Genomic DNA, 22,559 nt, shown 5'->3' with positions numbered 1-22,559 from the left:
ATTTTAGCAAGGAAATTGATAGATACTTACAGACTAGCACAGAATAAATACCTAATAGTACCTACTATGTACAGAAGATTCACTCTCTAACAAAACGCTTCTATTACGACAGATATGACTACTATGTGGCGCAAGGGTGAGCAGGCGTCCGTTCCATAGCGAGCGCGGCAACTACTATGGCTAGACACCAAAATTGGTGTGTGCCGCGTGTACTTGTAGAAACTTGTAGCGACGCGACGAAATCGCGGAGTGAGCCACGCATGACTATATAGTAGCAATGACGACGCCGCAACAGGAATGCAACTGCAGTTTGATATCCGAACATCGCATATATTCGGTAGTTATTTATAAGGAAAACACACAAATGTTTGGATACTTATTTATGTAGACCTCCGACACCCCGATGTCCTGTGAGTAGACACAATAGCTCCCGACGCACAATATCATAATTACTGCCACTATTGCACACACGAGCTGATCGGTCATAGTTAAAATGTTATTATAGTATTGGTAACCTAGTACTGGTGTAAGACAAAGATAGTATGATTGTATCTGTCTATGTTTGAAATGAGACAGTCCTTTGACAAACTATAATTTCCATCTCGCCCTGTAGCTCAACGCATCATGCAGTCTCGCAGTTCAGCGGGGTAACACAGCCAGCATCTTCGGAACCTTGCCACAGAAGCTTTTTTTTAGATTTAGAGTAGTTTTGATTTTGGAATATGTATATGTAGAGTATTTAGATTAATGGTAAATCTCGCTTTGTGATGTAGCGGCAAAGATGTGTATGTACACCAATTTTGGTGTCTAGCCATAGGTCGCGCGTGGCGCTTGCGCCACCTAGTGGTCATATTCATATCTATCCTAATCGTAACAGACATGTTTTGTTAGAGAGTGAATCTTCTATACCTAGTACTATTATTTATTCTGTGCCTGAATCCGATATCTCGGTATGTGCACGCCCATGAAGTCCGCTTCGCGCCTGTGTCAGCGCACACATGTTCCCTCACACAATACGGCGCAAATGAGCCGCCATCTTGGAAATAAAACAAGTGTCGTCGCTACCATCTCCCTCCAAAACAGCCCAAACCCAAAGTCCTTTTAAAAGGACATACGGCCTTTAAGAATGAGTACGGTTACGCGTCAACCGTGTGGGAAATGTTGTGGTTTATGCGGGCGGAAAGGCTTTATTTGATATATAAATAATAAAAATAATATGCAGGTAATAATTATTTTATTACCCTCTGTAAGAAAGACCACGAGAGCTTTTGTTCAACCACTAGCGACCCGCCCGGCTTCGCACGGGTTAACAAATTATACCTAAACCTTCCTCTTGAATCACTCTATCTATTAAAAAAACCGCATCATAATCCGTTGCGTAGTTTTAAAGATCTAAGCATACATAGGGACAGACAGCGGGAAGCGACTTTGTTTTTAACAAGCTTTTATTAGGTCGACCTGTATGTAACTATGTAATGGAATCTAAGGTAACTAATTTAACCATCTTCCAAGGATCGTAGCGTCATGAAAATTGGCAGCTGTATGTAGTTCTGATGACAATTCAATAATATGGTACTGTCGAACTGATCTGATGATGGAGACAGGAGGTGGCCATAGGAACTCTGTGATGAAACAACGCAACCTAATTGTGTTAGGGGTTTTTAGAATTGTCTCGATGAGTATTAGTTGTCACTTGTCTGTCGTAAGAAAAGTACAGTCAGCGATAAAAGCTTGTACCAAAAATTATTTTTTTGCCAAAAACTTATATACTATGTAGTGATTTACTCGGGAAAAGGGTTGAAAAATGCGACCGCGCTACCGTCGCAGGACTCGCCTTGGCAAATAATGAATTCACGACTTATGCACGCACCACCGCCAAGGGAATCAATGAACGACAATAACATGACAATAACTCATTGTCAAAAAGGCTCTACTGTTCAAATTGAACGTGAATGGATTGAAAAATTACAGGATACGCAAAAAACACGCAAATTCGGGTAGAAAAAGTGCTTTATGTTATTTTACATACGCTTTAAAGTGTGAAATTGTAAATGTAATGTACAGTAGTATATTCGGGTTTTCACAAAGACGTATTTAGAAATTGTGCCGCCGCGTTAGGGTAACAATCAACAATAAATGCATTTAGTAGCCTCAAAGACGTATTTTTTTCATTTTGCTGCCGAAAATGGGAAATGTATTAACGTTAATGTGCGTCGCAGGAAAAACAAAACTTTAAATTAGACCTTAAGTTAGACAGTTAGAGTTTAAATATCTGTTTTGACATTTTGCTGGGACATCAGTTAGCCGCGACCACGACCAGTGAAACCTGTGTCGAAACGTTGGTAAATAAGGGTAATAAAATAAATTTCGCGATAGACCCGTCTATAAATGTGAGTTAATATTATTATGTGTTTAAATTACACGGTCGAATAGTTGCGAAATTAAATATCGCCTCTCTCGAATGAGGAAAATATCATTAATATTTTCCGATATTTCTTTAAATCAAAAATGTAACCTCGCTACTTACCCTTCTTCTATTTAATTTCTTCGTTTTTCTATTTCAGTTTTTGCGAATCAACATCCTGATGTTGATTCTGATATAAGCTACCTGTAGCTTATTAATTCCTGTCATATTTATCTTATAATTTTATCACCTATAGTTGTGTTATTACTTACTTTATTTTACAGCGCATTGGCGCCCCTTAGCTGTAAGGCTGTAAAATTTTATTTCAATAAATATCAATATCTTACCCGACTAAGTAAACCCGAAAAAGGGTTAGGTTACGTTAGGAGTTATTTTAGCAGTCTGACCTCTGATTCTATTATTATGTCAACGACTATTATTATTAAACTTCAAATCTTCTGATGAAATGAAGTGGGAATTCATAATGCAGTGATTCATTTTAACATTGATATTTAATAAAAACGTAGTCAATTTTTTTCGTAAAATTATTTTTCAAATCGCTCGCTTACCTATGCGTAAATCATGTGCCGCCTCTAAACATCACATAAAACTGCCACATCAGCACCGTTGACGGCAAAAACTTTTTTGTCCACTATAAAGGACATAGGTAATTTATAACCATGAATAGACTGACAATACATTCGTCGGCGACCGGCACTGACAGAAGTTAGGAGTCACATTTGGTCAGGTCATAACATGACTTTAGGTTGGAGACAGGAAATGTTAAGAGGAAAGGGGACGGCTATTTATCCATACAAACGTAGCCCCATTTTCCTCTCTGGATATTGACATTGACTACCTACGTTTGTATGAAACGCAATTCGCGCGGGTCATCCACTTTTCGGGAATAAATTTAAAAGTGGAAAAATTACTGAAAGATGTGTAGCGCTCTTACGGTAGATGTCGCTAGGGTTGACCCATATAATATGGTGGAAAGATTTGCTGGCTATGGATGAGGTCTTGGTGGCTCAGATGGCAGCGCGCTAGAGTATCGATCCAGAGGCCGTGAGTTCAAGTCTCACCCAAGACAGTAATTTTTCCACTTTTATATTTACTCTAAGCTTAATATCATCGTTCGCAGACGTTTCTGCTTGTTAAAATTTTAAATTAAGGGTGCCTTTTTGTTTAATCTTATTAAATTTAACCTCTTGTCTGAATGATAAGGATCGTGACTTTTCGCGTTAAGTAAGTTAAGTAATGGTTACGTACCTACTAGTACTTATTTAAGCGTTGGCAGTTCCGATACACGCGAGCTGGTGAATGCGCCCGCGCATCCGGGTTGCTAGCGCCATAAATCACGCTATTAGCCACACTGCCGGCCTGGGATACACTGGGGTATGATATCTTTGCCACCCCTCCATACTCTTCTCTCTTTTTAAATTTCACAGGAAACCCAGGAAACTTTATTTTCAAGAAATTTTAACATGTGGAAATTTCGAAATTTAGAAAAGTTTCCAACGGACGTGCCGTTGGAAACTTTTTCAAAATTTCCAGCCGGGCTAACACATGATTGGCGCGATAGTATCTCGCTGTCCCTCCTTTATTAACATAGTTAGAAAAAGAGCGGTAGTCTATCTCGCCGCGAGATACTGTCGCGCCAATCATGTAGGTACTAGGCGTGCAGTATTTCCAAAATATTACCCAGGAAGGATATTAGTATATTTCCCTTGTTTAAGTAGTCTACACTAATTATGTAGAGTAAGCTGCAGAGATAGTTGACCCCCTCTTCAAACAAATTTCTATGCAAGGGGGATCAGTTATATCTGCTGTAGATTTAGGGCGTCCGGTAGCGTGCATGGAGGGGGTGCATGCATGCGAGTGTCATTGTAGGTAAAATGTATGATGACATTGCCTCACTTTATTCTAGCAAATGTGCATATAGCAATTTCTCTTCCCATGGTCCCCTGTGCGCCCCAGACCCCACCACAGACCGAGAACCATTGTAGTCGACGGAAACGGCGGATTTTTTGTCCCCCTCTAGCCTTTGTCAGTTTTTGAGTCGGATGATGTATGTCTTCATCATTCACTGCCGACATAGTAGTTCCCATGGGAAGGGACATGAATTACGTTATTTACCTATAACACCTAGCATCACACAAGGGTCCTTAATGTTTCAAGGGCAATAAGGATGTTTCCATCTGAAATTTCAATATAAATTCTGATAAAAAAGCCCTTATTACAGATGAAACACCTTTTGCATCAATCCGTCATTTAGAAATTTTCCAAAATAAATTATCGACAATTAATCTTTATAATTGTCGAATCTATTTACAAATTTTCACGAGAATCGGTTTAGAAATGCAACCCGTAGAAAAGAACAGCTGGCATCATTTTTGCCCGACCTGAAACAAAGACGTTTCGCGCTCGCATTTCTCCATACCTACATATAGTTTGTCAAAGAACAGTCTCATTTCAAACATAGACGAAGAGAATCATACTATCTTTGTCTTACACTAGTACTAGCACCCAAAAGAAAAGGAGGAGTATAGTTTTCCTGGTTCTTACTGACTGACAAATTGGTATATTTTCTTATAAAAATGGTACTTTCTATTCCTAAATCTCGCTTGCAACGTAAGTTGCACACACGCGAATATGTCAATGTTTAACTGGTGGTAGCCGTACTGATCTGACGTTCGAATTGGCATGTTTATCATGTCCAAAAGATTCTCCTAACGGCCATCGTTCAAGGCTGAAATGTCCCGTGTCCACTAAATAATGCAAGTTTTTGCCGCGGCCCGCGGGCTAAGTGGCAGGAACACAGATTCACGACAGGAGGCAAATTCAACTCGTTTTCTACAGCCATGTGCCGACTTGTGAGATATATATGCCAATTTGAAATAAAGAATGGAAATATCTTATACTTTTAAACGAGCAATTATTGCTTATTTATTTATTTATATGTATAAATATTCCGGGGATCTCGGAAACGGCTCTAATGATTTCGATGAAATTTGCTATATGGGGGTTTTCTGGGGCGAAAAATCGATCTAGCTAGATCTTATCTCTGGGAAAACGCGCATTTTTGAGTTTTTATGTTTTTCGAGCAAAGCTCGGTCTCCCAGATATTAATTATTTAATGCCACAACATCGTACATATGGAAAAAAAGACCTAAATTACATTGGACACTAAAATATATTTTATGTCAAGGTTTACCTCGAGGGATTAATGAAAAAGGTTCTTAGAGAAATAAATTATTTGTATCATACCATAGATGTAACTAAAGTTGATAGCACAGAGTGTGGAAGTATTATTAATCATAAACATCAAACTTCTATGTAATTATGAAGTTTTTTTATCAATCAATAATACAAATACTGCCCATACAAAGCCACGGAAGTAGGGGATCGTCTTACAAATGTATGTTATTGTCAATAACACCCCGGTGTCTAATGATACTGGATACAAAATTGCCGGCCGAGACAATGTAGGCGTTTGAATTTAGTATTTACAATTGTAATCTGGAACAGCTAAAATGGAGGATTATAATTTTAGTAGTTTATGTTATGTTATCAATGTAATCATTTTTTTACCACACGAGCTCGTTAAGACTCTTTATTTTTCGAAAACTGATGAGTAACTTGCATTTTATCCACAAGTGGCAAAGTTGATGCAAATTGTGAGTTGTTTATATTGGCCGGTAGAATTAATTATTACGTGATGATTTAAATGAAAAATATCTTTTATTTATTTAAAATCATCACATACATAATATGAATAGATATTGGAAATTAATTAAAATCTTATATTATAACAAACGATAACCATCTACCAGAAACAATTAAACAATTTTATAAAGTCAGACCAATCTAACTTTGCATGGCATTTGCAATGACAAATTAAGGCTATGTCATCATTTCTAAATTTCTATGAAAATATGACGTATTATAATGACACTTTTCATTTTGCTCCATTTAAATCGGTACAAAGTTAGCTCAGATCCGACGGACTTGGTCCATTTCATTCCAAAGTAGAACCGTACAAAACTGCTCCGCACCAAATGCCAACACACACGGCTACATTCCCAAATAAGCACCAAAACTGTGCCCCTGTCGAACAAATTGTAGTGACACAGTCCGCCATTTTGTATTTCGAATTTTTAATTACTAGCTTTTTGCCGCCGGCCGCCTTGATTGGCCGAGCAGCTTTCGGCGGCCGTTTTTGCTTCGTGCTTCGACGAACAGAATTAAATGGGGAAATTTAATTTAAAATGTTTTAATTTGAGGGATGATTGTCTGGGAACATTGGCTGGATTGAATAATTTCGTAGAACGGAGCGCCGACATGTGTTTTGGATAGTTTTAAATGTGTGTGTACCTATACATGGTGTCTCTGACCATGGGGCTTTAAATCCAGGGCTTGATTTTACTCGCTAAACTGAGCTAATTTTACTATGGGACCAACCCTAAAATCGGAGATTTTTTTTTTTGCTTTTCCATAGAAAACGTCGACATGTGATCACTTGATCAGCCAAAATGTATGAATAATAAAAAAATTTTTCGGGATTTCGGGGTTGGTGCATAATAAAAGTAGCTCAGTTTAGCGAGTAGAATCCAGAGACACCCTGTATATTAGCAATATATATGACGTGGCCAACTGGTTCAATTAGCCAGCTAATAAGTTGGCTGAAGAACTACCAGCCAAGTCATTGATCGCAGCAGCCATTTGATAGTTTTATTCTAGCCATAGAGTTGACTAGACGGCGACGCTCAGGAGACGCTAGTGTGTGGTGGCGCTAAACCGTAAGCATCTTTCTAGATAAGTGGTGGATATATGTGACTGATAATTGGATAACTAGGAAGTATCCCACCCATAGAATCAAGAATGACACAGCCAAAAATCTTTTCACACCCGAACTTATTCAACTTTACTGAATGGCTATAATTCGGTTTGCACCTGCGATTTTGGAATCGTCAGCCGATGTGAGTCGTGACTAATCGACATAAATGACACGTGTGATAGATTGGTAGCGTTTCGTGGCTTTTAGGGTTCTTTATAAAGATATGAATGATCTATTTCAACTATAAACTTATAGAATTTGTTCGGAATGAGAACTTCTCTCTTTCCGCACAAATTCTCCTCGTAAACATTTAGTAGACGCAGAAAAAAATTGTTAAGTCGCCAAAGTTACTTTTAGTTTTTATGATCATAATTTGAAAATGGCATCCTGTAGAAACCATTGGGTTAGGTAGAGTTAGATTTGTGACTCTAAACCTGACGGTTTTTGAAAAAAACACGTTCGTTCACATGAAAAGTTGGCAAATGAAACGTCGGATTAAAAATGTTTCGAAGTTGTGATAGTAGGTACCTAACCCTTTTTTTTACTTATATAAAACGAGGTAAGTACCTACCTACGGAACTCTACTGAAAGCGATAGGAATCCCGATGTGTCATTCATCATTAATCAGCACTGACGGCCGGTACGGGTTCGAATCCCGCTGGGGCTCTTGAAAAAACCCGATGTCCTTTAAACGGCCTAATTCCTTTCAACACAGTTCTAATTTACACCTTAATTACTGTATTATAAAGCGGAATTTTGAACGAAGGATATTGGAAATATGTGATATAAAAATTATATTGTATGTTTAGCCATGTTAAGTTAAAAGACTGTAACTTTACTGTAATTTTAAAGTGAATATGACCTTTTTCTTCTCTTTTAGGTATGTCAAGTGAGTCCGGCTCCGATTTGACACTTTTAGAAAGAATAATTAATAATAAGATCAAATAGAAAGAAAAAAAACTATAGTATCGAAGTTACATCTGTCGGTTAGGTTGAATCATATACTTAAGTAGAGTCTATGCGGAAAGAGAAGAGTCGTGGAATGTATGGGGCCCCATACAATCCACAACTCTTCTCTTTTCGAACAGAATCTACTTATACATAGTTCGTTTTTTTAGCATTAGAAAAAATGTTAACAAACTGGACGTATATTTTTATTGAAAAACACTTTGAGTTTCAAACCACGCTATTTTTCGCCACGAATTATTAAAATTGGTAATAGGTGTTTCACTCGATAATAGTTACTTACAGTGTAATTCAGCAGCGCTTTTGGTCGCGTTAGAGCGTTTTCTTTTCGCATTGTCCGATCCGATATCGTGATTTTACCCACTCGAGCAATATCTATGTCATTCATTTAAAGCGTGAAACTTTAAAGTAAAGATATTGGTACTTAGTTGGTTATCCGTCAACCTTAATCTTACTCCAATTGAATCTATAGTTAATTTACAGTCTGAGAGGCTGTTCAGGTACACGGTGTATAAAGCATAACTTTATGATAATAAATATGCTCGCGAGCTTCCGGAACATCGGTCGGATTGTTCTAATCAACTGAACTACGGTTCACTTTTAGAAAAAACAATAAGAATTCACTTTTAAGTATCACAATTATATTTTGTACTAAAAATATATAATTAGGGAGTCTTCACTCTCTGTTACATTTTCTATCGCTTGCGATGAATTTTCCATGTTTATTGTTGTAGCTTTCTCAGTAAACTGTGCATATGTCGTCCTTGTAACATTTACTGTATGCGTATATTCACTGACATTAAAAGGTTTTAAATTTTTTGGTCCTGCACTTACTTTGTCATTCAATTCCGGGGTGTTTTTTGTGTGTCCTTTCAATTCTTTTCTTCTATAATCATTATTAATTCTCTGGTATGGTATAATAGGTCCTAGTCTTAATCTTATTTTAATGCTATTTGGATCCATATGATTATAGTGACCTGTGTTACCTGTGCTACTTTTCCGCAAGGCAATTTCACCGTTACAAGTTTTAAATACTACACACATTTTATCCTTAAATACTTTTTGTAGATTTCCCAACTCTATACCGATTGAAACGTCTATGTCTTGTTTAATAGTTAAACGTAATTTTGGTTTAAATTTCTTCAGTTTCATAGATAGCGAAGCGTAAATTAACTCTTTACTATTATCTATGGTTCTATCAATTATGTTTTTAAGACCATCAGTTCGTTTAGAACGGTTATTCAAAATTTCGTTTAGTTTTCCTAATTCTTTTGAAAACATTTTCTTTATCTTATCTCGAGCGTTATCTAAAATAAGTTCTAAGACATTTTTAAAAGATTCTTTCTCATCTTTACCTGCTTCAACCTCTCTTTCATACATCTCAATGTAGTTTTTGAACACTTCAGTATATGTTTCGTTTAATTGATTATAGAAATCAGCTAAGAAATCTAATAGTTCTGCTGAACATATAATAAGGTCACTGCACGTATCATCATTATCAAGTTTTTTAGTTTGTTTAAAAATTGGTGATTGTGGTTTTATTTTTTTAGACGTATCACATTTAATCTCATACTTGTTTTGTAGTTTTCTATAATCGTCATGAACATCAAAAATAAACTGCCTTAGTTGTGTAAGGAACACAAATGCTACTTTTCGAATGGTATCATTATGAGTGACTGAGTCAGCGGGCATCAAGTATTGACTTACTACTTTATCCCATTTTTCTTTTATACGTTTCATAATTATTTCCGTCTGTGCCATATTCTTGGGAATAACTATCGAAGGCTTGCTTCCACGTAAATTCCCTCTGCGCATGAAATTTCCTTCTGCCTTCTTCAAATCGCAATCATTCTTTTTCAATTCAGTCTCAATCTGATCTAAAGCTTCAATCACAATACGTTTAGTTTCTTCCGATATAGGTTCAACATTTAAATGCTTTTCTATTTCGTTCCTCAGTTTCTTATATTTCTGGTTTGGGGCATCCAACTGTCCTGTTTTGTTTTCATTTAAAACTTCTATGAATAACTCTCCCGTTTCGCGACTATCTTCTAATTCTACATCATCTACTTTTCCTTCGCTATCATATATGTTTTCATCGTCAAGTAAAGGCTTCAATTCGGTTATTTTGTTACGTATTGCTTCGTCAATGTCTGGGTCCTTAGACGAAGACCTTCGGAGGTCTTTGATTTTATCATATTTATTAGAATTATTATGAATACCCTCGTATTTTACAAGTACTTTTTTTAGAACATCAGGGACGTTATCGTATGTCTGCTTTGATTGAGTTGCGATGAGAGACGCTGCCAAAATGGTAGTTAAAATTAGAGCTGAAACAAGAACATACTTGAACATTCAATCATTAATTTGACTCGCGCTATCGCAATAGAATTTTTCTACTTCTTCGTACTTTTATTTAATTTGTCTCGTGGCGTCTTTATTAACAATTTTCGGCTTCGCCTCAAATTGTTACTCACGCCACTCGCCTTTTTTGACCTCTCTTAAACAACGGTTGCATAAAATACTATTTCAGTTGTTCACGAAAAATATAAAATTCCGTTGTAGGTACCTACCAAAATTCGTCGTGAAACATGAAATGATTTTATTCGATAGAGACTTTTTCTTTGTGCCTACGTATATAATCCATTCATCATTATAAAGTTCGTAATAAGTAATTAAGCACTATATTTTAAGTAGGTACTCAACATGTGAGCAATAGTTATTCTATTCTATTCTGAAATCCATTGCAGTTCCGTCAGAAATTATTTTAAAATGGCAAATAATAATCCCTTATTTCACAATCAACTGTAGAGCATCTTTTTATAAATAAATGAAATAAGAACCAGTGTGTTAAGGAAATCAATGGAAAGTTTTCTTTTAGGACAGTTACCTCAACGATTTAAGATCTCCGATAGCCTAATGACCACTAGCAGCCCACCATAAAAGAAAAAAATAAATGGTAGTCTTTGAATCAATGATATTAAAGAAGAGAATTAAAATTGTTTCCTTTTAAAATCTAACGAAACAAAACAAAAGCGACTCTTAACCGAAGACAATATTTAAAAGCGACTCGTTCTGCTTAATAATAATTTAAAATTCATTGGAAGTCATTTGTACTAGTATTAGGACCGTGGGGCGCCAGAGGATAAATACCCTACCCTAACCTACTGTATATAAATCCATATAATTAATGTCTGTCTGTCTGTCTGTCTGTCTGTCTGTCTGTCTGTCTGTCTGTTACCTCTTCACGCTTAAACCGTTGAACCGATTTAGTTGAAATTTGGCATAGAGATACTTTGAGTTCCGGGAAAGGACATAGGATACTTTTTATCCCAGAACTCACCCCTCAAGGGGGTGAAAAGGGGGTTGGAAATTTGTATGGGCAAGCAATAACCGCTGAACCGATTTAGTTGAAATTTTGTATGGAGATAGTTTGAGTACATAGGGTAGTTTTTATCCCAAAAATCTCCTTTATCTTTAAGGGGGTGAAAAGGGGGGTGGAAGTTTGTATGGGGAATCGTTAAAAAGCAGATTGGGTAAAAATAATCTACCCAAATTACTAACTCGACGCAGACGAAGTCGCGGGAAAAAGCTAATACTGTATAAATTCTTAATAAAAGAGAATTATAGTTGATATTATAACACTTATTCTTACCTCGACTAGTCTTTGACATATTGAGTTTTCAAAAACATTTCATCACCTTTTATTGTCCTGTTTGTTTTAGATTTTTATAACTTCATTCGGTTTAGTTTCAATAAAGTAGGTTTTATTGCTAATTTAATGTATATATTTTATTTCTATAGCCGGTCAAACATGTTTGTCAGTATCGCCAATACACTTCTTGAATTTGCCGCTCTTTTCTTCTGACGCAAATTGCTTGACAGAGTATATGTAAGTGCGAGAACGTAAACAATAGTTATATAACCTTCGAAAGAATAAGAATATTATTATACTTGGTCAATTATAGGTTCATGCTTGGTCAAGCAGATCTTGTCAGTAGAAAAAGGCGGCAAATTTGAAAAATGTAGGCGCGAAGGGATATCGTTCCGTAGAAAATTTTAATTTCGCGCTATTTTTTACTGAGAAGATTTGCTTGACCAAGTATAGCTTTCCGTGGTGGCACTATAACCCTTTGCGCCGACAGGCCTCTATAGACCGTGCAACAAATCGCATGCGATTTTTCACACACATACTGAATATTACGCAAAACTTTGCGTAAAGCTTTGGATTCCTCCGAAAACGGTGCCATAATATGACGGCCGCTATATAGCGTTGAATGACGTCACTAGAACGTTGTCTATGTAAACAAGATGGCGCGGTTTCCTAGACGGCGTTACGTTACGTTGATTGTCAAGGGGCTTAACAAATATTCTTTTCTATTTCATTTTTAACAATTTAGATCAGTTAAGAAACAGCGTGAAACGAAAAAATATCAACTGTCACTTGTCAATGTCAGGCGTCTGCGCACCTCCCGGTCAAATTTCAACTAAATTCGTTTAATGATAACGAACATTGCTCGCATGGTGATTTATTTGATGGCCAATTTGCTGTGGATGTAAACTAAAGCTAATTAACATGTCGCTCGAAGAAATCAGAGTAAAGAAAGAGGAAATAAGTGTTAAGAAGGAGCCAGATTGGGACGCCCAAATACTTATGGACTGCAAAAAGGAGTCGCTCGAAGACGAGAGTGCGAGAGCGTTCGTCGAATTATATGCCGAGCACCTGGTGAAAAATGAGCTTGTGCTCGGTCCGGAGTTGTTTCAACGGTCTGACAGTGCCTACGCAGCCCAAAGTAAGTCCAAAAATGAAAAATGTGTATTTCTCCCTTAGATGTACAACTCAATTTCTTAGTTTTTAAGCCTAAATTGAAGGTTTATCTGTAAAAAATGTGTTACATTATCTGTTAACTCTGCTATTTCATGTGATGTTGAATAAAAATGGTCTATGTCGATGTAAATTAGAGATTGGCCGAATATGGAGTTTTCCAAATACTAATATTTGGTTGAAATCTTGCCATTTTCGGTACATCTATAATATTCCAATAACCCGTTCGAAAAAGTTTTAGTTACCTACATAAGCAGCTAAAGGTTGACCACTTCTTAGGCAATTCCCTAAATTTAACAGGTCAAAATGCAAAGCCAAAAAATTACCGGTTTAAAGTTTAAGATCACCCTCAGTTTTTGCTACAAATGAGTACTTTTGTGTGATAATTTTTTGCAGTTCGGATGTCGAAATTTGTTTCCAACTGATCCGTTATTGTTTCCAGGGATGCGTTTGATTAGTCAGACACAATTTACGTACATTTCTAAACAACTCATTCCCTAAAATCTTATAGGCATGATGGGTTATATATAATATAACATTTACTGTTAATTTTTCAGATGTCCGTGACCTGTCTCTGTTGAAAACTTGCAAGCAGGAGCCAGGCTTGGAGTCTCAATGCAACCAGATGCAATCAGAACCACAGCTGCAAGACTGTTTCATAAGACTTGAGCGAATCCCAACCTCAAAAATTAAGCTCGCCAGACACAAGCAAGCTAATTCAAAACAAGACAGTAAATCAAGATTAAAATGCAACCAAAACAAACCTACAATTAGTAAAACTTATAATTGCAAGACTTGTGGAGAAGATTTCTCAGTTAAAAGGTTATTAACCCAACATTTGCGACTACACTCCAAACCTCATAAGTGCGAAGTATGTAATTTGACATTTGCGGACGAAACGCATTTACGAAGGCATTCATTGTTACATATTGTTGAAAAGAAAAGCAAAACTTGCAGTAATTGTAATGAACAATTTGCATCGAGATCAGCATTGATCAAACACATTCGGAAACATTTGGAAGAAACAACTTGCCAAATATGTAACAAGAAGTTTTCAAGCACATATTCCCTGGATGTACATAATGGTTCACGAGAAAAAAAGTTCTCATGTGATGTATGTAACAAACAGTTTCCTTGTGAGGCACCTTTACTTGCTCATAAAAGGTCTCATACTGGAGAAAAACCATTCCCCTGTGAATTATGTGGAAGAAAGTTCAGTGCTTCAAACAATTTAAAGAAGCACAAACTTACTCATACAGCTAATATGAAGGAGCGACGTTTTTCGTGTGATTTATGTAAAAAGAAGTTCATCCGTAGAGATAATCTAATCAAGCACAAACGGATTCACACAGGAGAGAAGCCTTTTGCTTGCGAAATATGTGAAAAGGATTTCAGATACAAGGAAAATCTAGTGTATCACTTAAGAACGCATTCTTCTGAAAATCCAAAGCTTCACAGCTGCGAAATATGTGGGGACAAGTTTAGAATCAAATCACATTTAACAAGACATCAGCGGATTCACAGTGGCGAGAAATCTTTTCGTTGTGAAATATGCACAACATCCTTCAGACACAAATCAACGTTAACGTGTCATATGAGAACACACACAGGTGAGAAGCCATATAAATGCGCAGTGTGTGCTCAACGGTTCACAACAAGTGGTAATTATAACAAGCATAAGCGAGATGCACATTAATAACTAACTTTATTTTTGCAAGTCAGTTTCAACTTTTGTGTATGCGCAGCGGCTGATAACTATTGACAAGTATAATATGCAATTAATACGCTTACATACATGTACATAAATAAAAGACACGACGACGTTACGTTTTGAAATTTAATAAAGAGATAACAATCATGGTACAGGCAAAAACTTTGTCCACGTGTCAGTGTGTAAGGCATGTGGCTCAGCTGTAGGCCTAACAGTATCTCGCCCGCGAGATAGACTACCCGTCTATTTCTAACTGTGTATGTATATTCATTAGATGGTATACTATTAATATTGCAGGTGAGATACTGTCACGCAGCTCCTGTGCCAGGCCTACTGGTGGTAAGAGGTTGACTGAGGGTGTTAGTTTGACGCATGAAAGAATCATGTTAATGACGTTGCCTAAAATAAAAGTGCAAAGTATCCCATCCCATATATTGCCAAAGACCCTACTTGAATGTAGTGAATCGATGAAAATCCATTCACATATATGACGGGCCTAACGGGCAATAAGAATAGGGCCAGTATAGTGGTGTCACGCGCACGAATTCGTGCCAATCGTGCAGTCTAACGCCACAACGCGATTGGTTGATGAGTTCGCATTACGCGCACCATTGGTCGCAACTAATTGCGTTAGACTGCACGATTGGCTCGAATTCGTGAGTTACACCTTTCTTAGTGCCCTTAAAACCTGTCCTTAGATATGTCAATGTGAAAAGCACTATTGTCCTGCCTTTCGCGGTCGGTTCCAGAGGCGAAGATACCACGGAGCGGAGAAGAGACGTGGTGTAAAACTAATGCTATTGGTTGGGAAGTAAATCTTCTCTTCCCGTGTCAGTGAAAAAGTACCTACCTAATGGAGGCACCTGAACTGAAAATCATTCAGAATTTTTAACCAATGTTACATTATTCCATGATTATATGTTTTGTTAAATATATAATGTTACATTATATGCTCCCCTGCATGTGTTTACTGTGTACCAAGAAATCATTTTTTTTTACATGTTTGTATGTAGTTGTAGGATTGGGTGCTAACTTAATCTACTAGTAAATGACACAATAAATTGTAGAAAATAAAAATGTATTTTTATTTAATAAGGTTTTCACAACTAATTATATTAGTTATCAATTTAAGGTAGTACTAGTATGTTCCCTTACCCTAAAACAGCTCGGACAGATCAACGCAAAACATGTTATTTCCAGATTTTTTAAATATTTTCTAAACTATAATAATTGTTGCAACCCAAAAATGTCCAAAGTTTGCTTCGGGTTTGCGGTTTTTGGATCCATCATAGAGGTATTATAATGTGTGTTTAGATAAAAAATATTGAGTGACATTGCAATCATGATCATTACGTTACTTATGTACTTGACGCTTATGCTTGGCACAATAGCTACTTGTGGCGAATCGTTTTTTACACACTGCGCATTTGTACGGTTTCTCACCAGTGTGTGTTCTCATATGACAGGCTAACGTTGATTTGTGTCTGAAGGATTTTTTACATATTTCACAACTATGTGGTTTCTCTCCAGTATGGATCAGCTGATGTATTGTTAAATGTGATTTGATTCTAAACTGGTTTCCACATATTTCGCAGCTGCGAGGCTTTTTAGGTTCACCTTCTTCCATTTTTCTGCTTTTTAGTGGTTTCTTTCCACTATGCATTTCGGAATGATGGCGTAACAAATAATCTTTGCATTTGAATGCCTTTTCACAAATATCGCACGCGAACGGCTTTTCGTTAGTGTGAGTAAGTTCATGCAGAGTTAAGGTTCTTTTATGAAGAAACTTTTTGCTACATTTATTGCAAAAAAAAGGTCGAGGTCGGTCCTTCAAATGCGTTGACAAATGTTTGATTAAACCTTTCTTAGTGGTACACTTTTGCTCACAGATATCACATTGGAAATATTGGAATGTTTCTTCTCTGTTGTGAATATTTTCATGATTGCGTAAGGACGCAGCATACAAAAACTTTTTGCCACATTTGTCACATGCATAACCATACTTTTTAGTGTGTATCAGCTTATGTCTGTATAAATTGGAGTGAGATAAAAACTTCTTTTCGCATATTTCGCAGGAGTATAGCATCTCACCATTGTGTTGTCGAATATGAATAGCTAATGCGTCCTTGTATCTGAAATGCATGTTACATATTTCGCAGTGATACGGTTTCTCTCCGCTATGTATTAGTCTATGTCTGATCAAACTAGCTTTCCATGTAAACTCCCTGCTACATACATCACACGACAAATGCTCCGCTTCGTGTATAACAAATTCGTGATTTTTTAAATTTCTCTGTGTTGTAAACTTCTTATTACAAACTTTGCAAAAAAAATGCCGTTGTGTGTGTACTAATTCATGCATTCTTAAATACTTTTGCAGTGTAAACTTTCTTTTACATATATCACAAGCGTAAGGTTTGTTATGTATACGCAAATGATGGAGAAATGGCTTTCGTCTCGTGAACATTTTGTTGCATGTATCGCAAATGTAGATTTTGGTCTTATTCACTTCCTTATTAATGTCATTTGTGAACTTTTTTGATTTATTATCATCGTTAGCGATAGAAAGTCTTTGTCTTGAGTCTTTTGCATATTCAGGTATGTTGATATTATCGAGGGATGAGAGGGGTATGCGTTCGAGTCGCACAACACAGTCTTGTAGTTCAAATTGTTTGAGACACATTGAAACCTGACTTGGCTCTTGTTTGCAAGGTTTTTCTGGGGACAATTCCCTACTTCCTTCCAGTGCTAGGGCAACTGAAATGAGACAATGAAAATAGACATTAAATCACGTACCTAAGCAAATACACACACACGCTTGAAAAATATGTGATTAAAATAAAAGTTAAAGATTAAATAAAAATTTTATGTTTTAAAATGTACCTAAAAACCGATCCTAAATTGTATATTAAAGTTAATAAGATATTGTTTGTTGATTTTGTGCCCTATTTTCCAATATAAGAGTGGGGTCTCCCGTACAATCCAAATTTTTGGGGACGTATATAATATAAAATAAATAAAAAGCCATTTATTTCTGGGTATTTAACCATATGTAAAGTATTTGTAGGGGACATATAGTGACAACACATACAAAAGCTTAATGGAAGATTCCTCTCATTTTAAAACAACTAGCTGGATCTTAAATTAACTATGCACTAACATGGCAGCACTGCTATAGCAAAGAGAATAGATATATAGAGGGTCCTGTCATAGTAAATTTTGTAGTCACCGTAAATTTACTGCCATCTATCGACACACAATTAAATCTCAAAATGAAAATGTATAAAACTACATATCTATACTACTATTTTGACCTATGTTCTTTCACTGATACCTATGTGTTAAAATTGTTAAATATCAAACGGTGTCGTCAACGCCATCTAACCGAGCATAGGCCAAAGGTGTGTGTGCGAGATCTATCCGAGATTGACTTTTTCTTGATTTCCGAGGCACGTTTTTTCCTTAGACTTTATTCTCTTATACGGAGTTACATATGTCTTTGGCTATAGGAATACCCTAGTGCTTGGTAATTGTGCATAGCCTTAGATAGACTCTATAACAGGGATCGGATACCGGTATTTGTTGTATGGGAACGGAAACGGTATTTTTTCGTTCTTTGCTAATTACTTCATTTCTAATTGGGCAATCTAATAATACGAAGTCGTTACCTAAACACACAACTGAGTCCTACATTTCGAGTATAAAATAATTCCAAAAATATGGTTATTTCGATGTTTTTGCAAAAAACCGGTTCCGTTCCCTGCTCTATAAACCAAGTCAAAGAAACTAGAGGAGGAGGAGGATCCTGACAATGAGGATATAAACTTATTGGGATTACTTGTAAAGAGCAGCACTTGGTAAAAGTACAGCGGACACTAATGCTTTTGGCCAAGGCCATAACAATAAGAACCATACATAGGGCTGCCATCTGTCCGGGTTTCCCCGGATTTGTCCTAGTTTGGAGGCCGCCCGGGGGGGTTTTCAAAAGTGTCCAGGGAAATTGTTAATAATATTATTTTCATACACGTACAGGGATGAAATGTGATTTACGCCAAATGTCCGGATTTTTTAAGGCCTTGTCCAGGTTCGGCGAATTAAGAGATGGCAGCCCTAACCATACAATATAATATACCTTGTGCCGGTCGGGTCGGGCGGCCAATGCTGCGCTTTAAAGATTACGCGATATGGTTACCTGTAACATCCCATGCACCCAACGGCAGAAAATGGCCGAAGACCAAACCGTGTAGCGTCGTGTGGTGTGTGTATGATGGTCGATCCAAGCACGACAATGCCTGGTTTATCGACAAGGCAAGGCCTCAAACCTCCGCCCACCTGACGGTCTAGCATGAGTTGCGTTCTCGCAACGAACGCAACTTATGCTAGACCACCTGGAGGAGCATACACCTGCCGCGTGTGAACGCGGGATCCTCTCTCGCATAGTACTATACAGCCACGAACGCAAGTGTCATCACCAGGATGCTGCTTAAAACATCTGACAGAGATGGAAAGGCTTATTATTATTATTACCTTGTGCCGCATGGGCTTTATCGGGAGGGTACATCAACTCTGGGCCGAGCACGAGCTCGTCCTTCACCCGGTGGTCGGCGTACAGCTCAAGTCGCGCCACATCATCGTCTGATTTTGGTTCCTCTTTGCAGTATACATCCTCAAATAACTCTTCATATTCATACTCATCCTTAACATGCACTAGAGACATGTTGTACCTACTCGTATTTCTCTCAATAAGTGGATACGGGTTACTGGTAACTCAATAAACATTTGCTGATAACGCAACACCGGCAAAGACAGAGAAAACATAGGAATAATTAACACGAGTTTGGTATAAACAATACAACATTGCAAAACGCAACATCGCAACAATGTGTAATTGACAGTGACATAATATATTTTCGTTTCACGCAGTTTCTGTAATGGGCTCCATGGACATCGTCGATAAACGAAATACATAATCTAAAACTTTAAGCTTTACTTATTGTCTTACTATATTTATATCTATATATAATTTAACGTTTTCCCCCCATTTCATCAGCTACGTTACTTGCCTCAACAATCTATTATCCGCTTTCCACTCTTTTTCCTTTCAGTAATGTTGGTAGAATGTCAAATATACGTCAATGTGTTTATCGGCATTTCTAGTTGAATTCAAGTGTAAATATACAAAAATAAGCCTGTATTTTTTTTATTCCATTTTAATAATCGTATGACTGTAGAGCCCATTACAGAAACTGCGTGAAACGAAAATTTATTAAGTGTCAGTGTCAATGCCAAAAGTGCACACTTGCGCCATTCGCACAACACAAACACGAATGCACTCCACCACTCAACCGATTTGCATTGTATTGTAAACAAACGCGTGTTAATTTTTCTGTGTTGTGCCAGCTTTTAGCAGCTAAAAACATGTCTCTGGTGCATGTGAAGGAAGAGTATGAATATGAAGCGTTATTTGAGGATGTATACTGCAAAGAGGAACCAAAGTCAGATGATGATGTGGCGAGACTTGAGCTGTACGCCGACCACCGGGTGAAGGACGAACTCGTGCTAGGCCCGGAGCTGATGTTCCCTCCCGATAAAGCCCATGCGGCACAAGGTATATACGTGATTATCTCATATCCCAATTTTTAGGGTTCCGTACCCAAAGGGTAAAAACGGGACCCTATTACTAAGACTCCGCTGTCCGTCCGTCCGTCCGTCCGTCCGTCCGTCCGTCTGTCACCAGGCTGTATCTCACGAACCGTGATAGCTAGACAGTTGAAATTTTCACAGATGATGTATTTCTGTTGCCGCTATAACAACAAATACTAAAAACAGAATAAAATAAAGATTTAAGTGGGGCTCCCATACAACAAACGTGATTTTTGACCGAAGTTAAGCAACGTCGGGCGGGGTCAGTACTTGGATGGGTGACCGTTTTTTTGCTTGTTTTGCTCTATTTTTTGTTGATGGTGCGGAACCCTCCGTGCGCGAGTCTAACTCGCACTTGGCCGGTTTTTTTTTAATTAATAAGACTAAGCGTATATTGAGACGCAGTTCACGCAACGCAGCGCAGAGTAGATTTTGTAAAGTATAGAGAGTCCTTTAACTGCGCACGCTGCATCGCAAGGACGCTCCATACTTTACAAAATCTGCTCTTGCGACGTCATCTGCGCCTCAGCATACGCTTAGCCTTACTGTTGTTAAAAGTATTAGTGTAAAATAGAAGGTTCGCTTTTACAGTAGTTTCAACCGAATCCGAACCTTCGGCCGAAAAATGATTTTGGCTTAGCCAGAACCGAAACCACCACCAGTTAGGGCTCATTTAGACTGTGCGAGAACGCGCATGTTAGTTTTATTACATTGCTTCATTTGATCGGTCGGCTGAATAGACGTAACCTCAATGTTCCGCAATGTAACTAAAATCGTATACGAGTTCGCGCGCCGTGTAAATCAGCCCTTATTCTTCTTGATCTTCCATACAAGGATTGCGTAAAGTGGTGAAAATCTTCTCTAAATTTACTCTGATTATTGGCGGTTATCTCTAAACTTTTACATCCTATGTTTATAGCGAGTGGTTGCCTTTTATACCAATGTAAAATAATTGAAAATTAAGATAAGTTACTTCTTACCACTCTTAATTAGGGCTGGTACAGATACAGACGTGTTCCAACCGGACTGCAATTTATATGTGCACCGCACGCTGACTGCACAGTTTCCATACAATTAGCAGACTGTCTCTCAGCTTTTAGATCACATACCTACTCAAAAGAAAATCAAACCGGAAATACACAAACAGGCCTGCACATTTTTCATTTGTTTTCATTTCATTTTTTTTATTCGCGAAATTCTGTGAAATAGTAATCTTAACTTCTTGACTTGAAGAATAATGTGCTTCATTTGTCATGATTACAAAAATATATGTCTGTTGTTTGCTCTGTATTAATAATTCAACTATGGACTGGTACAGTCATCTGCAGGAAAAAGGTACCACCCCTGCATACAAACTTCCTTATCTATGTATGTTTGTATCATGTCCAAAAAGTAGAGATGCAACGGATAGTAGTTTGGCCGGATACCGGATATCCGGCCTGGACACTGGCCGAATATCCGGTATCCGGCCGCCGGATATTTGGCCGGCGGAACTATACCTATTAGTCTAAGATCCGGCATATATGGTCGACCTTCACCGATCTGTCTGACGGATGAAACTCACATATTATGAAAGAAAATATGTTCCTGAACATAAATAAATAGGGTTGCCTAAAGAAATATGGTCAAGGCTATTTATAATTAATGTTTGAAAAAAAATTTTTTTCTTCAAATTTCACCGATCTGTCTGACAAACGAAATAGGTTCCAATGGAAAGTATACAACTTGTACAACATAAATCAACTAGGTTGCTTATCTTTTTCCGGTCACTATTATGTGGTTGCCTAGTTTAAACAGGTGAGTTTTTATCGATAATTGCACTCATCTGTCTGACGCTTGAATTATACATCAAAATCAAAATGATGGTAATTTTATTGCGAATACAGTGGCATAGGGTTGCCTGCGAAAATCCGGTCACAAATAAGGGTTGCCAGGCTTTTAAATAAAATAAGAAGGGAAGACTTTCAGTGATAACTCATAAACGGCTTAACTTATCAAGTTTGGTTTAATTTTGTTTGGATGAGTTTTTTAAACACTATTTTTATGATTTTTTTCATATTTTTTGGATCGATTTTTCAAAAGTTAGAAGGAATAACCGTTTTTTGTTCTTTCTAAATTATTATTTCCGAAATGATTCACTTTATCAAAAAATGTTGTTTGCAGACCCCTATTTATT

General features: G+C 37.3%; 3 protein-coding genes across 3 annotated transcripts; 1 reads left to right on the top strand and 2 right to left on the bottom strand.

Annotated features, from left to right (window-relative positions):
* Window positions 1-8,831: 8,831 nt before the first annotated feature.
* Window positions 8,832-10,271, bottom strand: LOC134660410 (uncharacterized; the record flags this gene model as incomplete). The annotated part of the gene is made up of 1 exon (XM_063516149.1): window positions 8,832-10,271. A coding segment is annotated over one exon (1,413 nt), but the record flags the coding sequence as incomplete, so codon positions are not given.
* Window positions 10,272-12,780: 2,509 nt separating this feature from the next.
* LOC134660409 (zinc finger protein 813-like) lies at window positions 12,781-15,529 on the top strand. Its single transcript, XM_063516147.1, has 4 exons — window positions 12,781-12,997; window positions 13,587-14,143; window positions 14,599-14,639; window positions 15,439-15,529. The coding sequence occupies exons 1-4, from the start codon at window positions 12,781-12,783 to the stop codon at window positions 15,527-15,529; spliced, it is 906 nt and encodes a 301-aa protein (XP_063372217.1).
* An 8-nt stretch (window positions 15,530-15,537) lies between these two features.
* On the bottom strand, window positions 15,538-19,457 carry LOC134660408 (zinc finger protein 260-like). The gene is made up of 3 exons (XM_063516146.1): window positions 19,268-19,457; window positions 16,358-17,497; window positions 15,538-15,608 (listed from the first exon to the last, which is right to left on the bottom strand). The coding sequence occupies exons 1-3, from the start codon at window positions 19,455-19,457 to the stop codon at window positions 15,538-15,540; spliced, it is 1,401 nt and encodes a 466-aa protein (XP_063372216.1).
* Between the last annotated feature and the right edge of the window lie 3,102 nt (window positions 19,458-22,559).

Source organism: Cydia amplana, chromosome 27 (assembly GCF_948474715.1).
Source record: "Cydia amplana chromosome 27, ilCydAmpl1.1, whole genome shotgun sequence".
Classification (NCBI taxonomy): domain Eukaryota; kingdom Metazoa; phylum Arthropoda; class Insecta; order Lepidoptera; family Tortricidae; genus Cydia; species Cydia amplana.
Note: the sequence above shows the minus strand (reverse complement) of the source record. Positions and strands in the feature narration are given on the sequence as shown.

What these genes read in the sequence shown, in the direction of transcription:
- LOC134660409 (XM_063516147.1), top strand. Translation starts at nt 12,781, where the DNA reads ATGTCGCTCGAAGAAATCAGAGTAAAGAAAGAGGAAATAAGTGTTAAG. An exon ending in AAAAAAAGTTCTCATGTGAT is followed by an intron (nt 14,144 to 14,598) that starts GTATGTAACAAA and finishes AACATCCTTCAG; the next exon opens with ACACAAATCAACGTTAACGT. An exon ending in TCATATGAGAACACACACAG is followed by an intron (nt 14,640 to 15,438) that starts GTGAGAAGCCAT and finishes ACCTGTCCTTAG; the next exon opens with ATATGTCAATGTGAAAAGCA.
- LOC134660408 (XM_063516146.1), bottom strand. Translation starts at nt 19,457, where the DNA reads ATGTCTCTAGTGCATGTTAAGGATGAGTATGAATATGAAGAGTTATTT. An exon ending in TAAAGCCCATGCGGCACAAG is followed by an intron (nt 17,498 to 19,267) that starts GTAATAATAATA and finishes GTCTCATTTCAG; the next exon opens with TTGCCCTAGCACTGGAAGGA. An exon ending in AAGCAGAAAAATGGAAGAAG is followed by an intron (nt 15,609 to 16,357) that starts GTGAACCTAAAA and finishes AATGATTTTCAG; the next exon opens with TTCAGGTGCCTCCATTAGGT.